This window comes from Beta vulgaris, chromosome 3 (genome assembly GCF_026745355.1).
Source record: "Beta vulgaris subsp. vulgaris cultivar EL10 chromosome 3, EL10.2, whole genome shotgun sequence".
Classification (NCBI taxonomy): domain Eukaryota; kingdom Viridiplantae; phylum Streptophyta; class Magnoliopsida; order Caryophyllales; family Amaranthaceae; genus Beta; species Beta vulgaris.
In genome coordinates, this window is record NC_079204.1 from 9,285,849 (window position 1) to 9,290,494 (window position 4,646).

The 4,646-nt window shown below is 35.8% G+C and overlaps 1 protein-coding gene across 3 annotated transcripts; it reads right to left on the reverse strand.

The window, feature by feature from the left end:
- Positions 1–702: 702 nt before the first annotated feature.
- LOC104906462 (hypothetical protein) lies at positions 703–3,459 on the reverse strand. Of its 3 annotated transcripts, none has more exons than XM_048640184.2 (2): positions 3,371–3,459; positions 703–1,311 (listed from the first exon to the last, which is right to left on the reverse strand). In XM_048640184.2, the coding sequence occupies exon 2, from the start codon at positions 1,287–1,289 to the stop codon at positions 822–824; it is 468 nt and encodes a 155-aa protein (XP_048496141.2). In that variant the 5' UTR covers positions 1,290–1,311; positions 3,371–3,459; the 3' UTR covers positions 703–821. The 3 variants fall into 3 exon arrangements, with proteins under 3 accessions (XP_048496141.2, XP_048496140.2, XP_057249546.1); XM_048640183.2 differs by lacking the exon at positions 3,371–3,459 and adding an exon at positions 3,213–3,364; XM_057393563.1 differs by lacking the exon at positions 3,371–3,459 and adding an exon at positions 1,717–3,206.
- Between the last annotated feature and the right edge of the window lie 1,187 nt (positions 3,460–4,646).

Here is a 4,646-nt window from a genome sequence, read left to right on the forward strand (position 1 = left end):
CTACCTTGCCTAAATTGCAATGCAAGATCTTTGAACAGAACAGGGTGATAGACCTTGAGATGTCAATGGAGCAGTATAAAGTTTTCTATAAGACGATATAACTGTTAGTTAAACCAAAAATAGATGTGTTGAGCCACAGAATACCAAATTCAGCACATCTGATCAATCTTTAACTTTGCTTAGACCATTTACGAAATTTAGCATTATCGCCCATTTGGTTAGTGGTCATAAATGGTGGTTATGGCAATGTAATTTAGTGCAAATTTATAAACAAATTCTAATATCTATACCCATGGTAATGAAATTTCAATCATAAAACATGAGTTTTCCTTTATAAATTTTCATTACCACCCAATTTCCAAGTGGTGATGGATGATGGTAATGAAACTTTAGGAAGAAAAAGGAATTCGGTGGATGAGAGAGCATTTCCATGGGTAACATGGGTTTTTCATTTTCTTCACAAATTTATACTACAAAACCTTGCCATTACCACTACTTATGACCACTAAACAAACGAGCCGATAGTCTTCAGAGAAAGTGAATTGCATATTACAGATGGACAAAACAACTGTATACAAGCTTTACAACGGTCGTTCCTGTAGATGGGATGCAAATTCATCCCCAGAAAGCAAACTTTTACAGGCATGAAGCTTACAAAAGCACTGGATTGCTGAAGTTTAGCTAAAGCAAGTAGGATTCAACTTTAAAGAAGCAACAAAAATCATATATTCAAAAAGAGAATGTTTCAGGATCACAACATTGTATTTAGGGGGGTTCTAATATCTAGAGGTATGTACAACAAAGTATCATCGACACCAAGGTCAACTAGCAAGTTTGAAAGCATCAATAAATAGACCATATGTGAAACCCATCTTGAAGTTGTTGAGAAGAGCAATGGGAAATGTTACCTTAGATCGACTATAGTAAAATTTGGTTGCATATTCAGTAAGGAGCACACACAAGACCGCAGCAATAACATCATTGACACCTAAAGCTCCAAAGGACAACGAAATTGTTTGTGCCACATAAAATCCACCTAACAAGGCGATTCCCCCAAAGAGCGCCCTTCGAGAAGGTTTCTTGAAATAGTTGTTTGATATATCTGGTATAGTGCGAATGATGTCTACCAATCTTCTAGGTCCCACATTATCTTGCACAGCTCGGATAGGACCGAACTGAACTGAAGACGTCGAAACAAGAGAATCAGATCTTCCATATGAGATCTTGTAATTAGGACTTAAACCGTAATTAAGGAGCCCAATATGGCTCAAACCCACTGCATTCGCCATGGAGTTGAGGGAAAATTGTTCCCTGCATGAATAGCTAGCTATGTTATGCCAAAGAGCTAAACACAGTACACAGAATGTTGTTACTCATCTTTCCATCATTAGTTCACTATTAAAAGCATGCTGCAAAAGAGACAACCAATTCCTCTAGAAGTTACTGCTATTGCAGTAGTAGCCACGTCATGCAAATATTTTGAAAATTGGGAGAAGCGGATGCATGATTTGAAGCCTGAACGGGATGCTCAAACATCAAGCCAGTCCATGCTTAGGTTTATAATGCACACATACTCTGAATATTTGGAAATCAGCAAAACATCCCGTAGAAAAAATAAAATTCAGCAGAGTATCAGATAATCCTCCTGCTGACCTGCATAACCCTATATAGCCCTGAGTACTGCAAAGTAAATCACAAAAGTAAATTTGCACTCACGTTTCTCATTTCCTGTCCCTTGCTTTTACCCCTCGCTATCTCATGGTCGTGGGGCAGGGAGGTTAAAACGAAGTCAATTAGTATGGATTTGAAAACCACCGCACCACACCATCTCTAAAGCTATGCAACATAACGTAAGTAACAGTTTAAATGTTTTACAAGAGTATTTGAAAGAAAAAAGGATTTGTAAGATGAGTGATGGATTCAGATTTCCTTATTTGAACAAATTGGTGGAAGAGAAAGGAAGGGAAATGCAGGGAACCAATTTCCTTTTCCTTTATAAACTAAACCCTCCCAAAGTTGGAAACTTTTGAGGAGAAAACACATAACTCACTTCTCTCTCCCCTCCCCTACCCTTCTTCCCTGCATCATTGCTATTATGCTACCTAAACGCATGTAATTCTTTGTAAGATGAAAGATGCTAGACAATTAGAAAAATCGGAACATACAACAGCATAGCAGTGGATTGCTTCCTGATCCCAACACTACCAAGCTTCAGTGTCTCACCACCAATCTGCACTTCATCATTTTCTTTCCTTTCCTAATGAAAGCACTAAGGAAAGCTACAAGGTAATTCAAATATTAATATCAGATCCCACTATCAAGATGGTCCGCAAGGAGCACCAAGTAGGTCTATATAATTTTTAGTCTTATAATCTATGTCAAGAACAAAGTTTTTCGTCCTCCAAGTAAAACTTCTTCCTCATTTTCCTTAGGCCCATATTAGTTCACTCCTTCTCACACCCACCTTGCAAGACATTAGTTGTTAAGTGATCCAAATGGTGCAAAGGGGCACTCGTGGATATGGGCTAATCGTGGTCTCACACAGACTTACCCCCCCCCCCCAAAAGCTAAATGTATTATTTTAGTAAGATACTACAAATACATTTTAGTAAGATACTACAAAGCAAAAGCACCTAACCTCAGGAAATACCCTGTTTAGCTAGAAGTACAATATTTTCATAATTACAACAATGTACAATTATATACTATCTGATAGAGAGATCAACTAATCTTGATAGCAGCAATAGGTGCCACAAGTCATCCGATAATGATATATAGTACTAAAATTCTTCAATGAACTAAGAGTAAGAGATCAACAGAGAAAATACATTCTTAGCAAGGGATATACTCCCTCTATTTTTTTAACTAATAATCTACAAAGCACACAAAACCTTTGTTCCCCCGGTTTCGAAAAGTTCCTCAAATCTCTCAGCTTTTGCATCTTCCAAAACCAACAATTATAACCAGCAAAACAAGAACATTATAATAAAGATGAAATATGATCGATCATCAGAAAGATAACGAATTTGGAATGCACATTGAACAATCTCCAAGCAAAGTTTGAAAACAATTTATTAACCGATTATTCAGAATCCATTCAAATTGATACTACGAAAACTGAAATTGAAATTCACAACAAAAAATTTGAAACCCTAATGCGCAAATGTCACTCGACATTGGCCAAATTAACGAACAATTATTTACCACTCCACCTTTAAAATTATGCCAGCAACAAAGTAATCGCGAAATCAAAAACCGAAGCTTCAAAAGGATAGAGAAATTGAGCAATGAAAGTAGATCATAAGATAGTTGTAAGAGAGACTAAAACTAATAGTCTTTTGAACGAAGAAACAAAGTACTAAGTACTAACCTTGGCAGGAAAGGTAGGCGAAGAAAGAGCAAGTCAGCTTAACTCTTATGGATTTGCTCTTCATATTCTTTTTCTTTTTTTTCTTTTTCTATTAAATTATATTAATGTCCTCGTACATGACATGACATGACATTTAAGAAGTGCTCTCTGGTTTTTTTTTTTTTATTATTATTATTATTATTATTATTATTATTATTCTCACTTAAAATTTTGACACTATTTATATTTAAAGAGAATTTTTTAAATTTATAAGAAAAATAAATAGTCGTGTGGGGTCTTGTTTGATTCATCTCAAATATTACTTTATTAATATTCCGTCGTTATGAATTGAATCTCCCTCTCTATCTTTTTCTCTCTAAAACCCTAGCCTCCCCTACTCCTTCTTCATCAGTTAGGGGCTGCCATGGATACTTTCATCCATGGTAAGCCCCCTTTTTCCTTTTATTTTCAGTTTTTAGTTTATATTCTTGTTTTGTTGAATAACTTAGTATCTCTTTATGAGATTTCTTCAAACCTTGTTATGGGGTTTTTAGTCTCTGTTGTGGAGATCTCCTTCTCCCCTATGGGAGTTGTGAGTGTGGTTGTTTTGTTTTTAGGTATGAGAAATTGTTCTTATTGGTTGAAGTTCAAAACTCAACATGAAGGTATTGGAATTTCGGATGCGGTTAACATGGCTTGATCAAGAATGTTCTTCCCAAACTATGTCAGAATGATAGACTTCCTCATCAATAGCTGTTTGATTCAGCAAATACAAGGGGGTTGCGCTGTATTGCTCGATCTGGTTCATTATAGTTTCTTCGAAGACGAATTTGATTTAACCTTGTTTAATTGTATCTTGTTTTTCTTTAATATCTATTGTAGATGCCGTTTGGCCTTCAATTAATGAAATTTCTCTTTCAAAAAAAAAAAAAAATATTCCGTCGTTATAATTTTTACTAATACATAATAAAAGATATTTAAGTTAAACGATGTGCATTGGGAGACGCGCACCAGAAAGTGAGGAAGATAAAAATAAAAACAGAGAGAGTACAATATATCCCAAATCACTCCCAATCTCCTTTCATAATATTGACTATGAATCTATGATTACTGAAGAATCTTCTCACGGCCTATGAATGGAACGGTGAAAGTCTAGAAGATGAAAAAGCTTACCACCCTTCCACTTCCATCTTCCTCATTCTCCCCTCCAAATTCTAACAAGACTATTTTTCCTCTTTGACGTGGGTACAAACTAGGGGGTGAAAGTTCGGTGTACGGTTTGGATTAAGGACTAATC

Excerpts from the sequence above, each read along its gene's own strand:
- LOC104906462 (XM_048640184.2), bottom strand. The coding sequence starts at position 1,289 with ATGGCGAATGCAGTGGGTTTGAGCCATATTGGGCTCCTTAATTACGGT.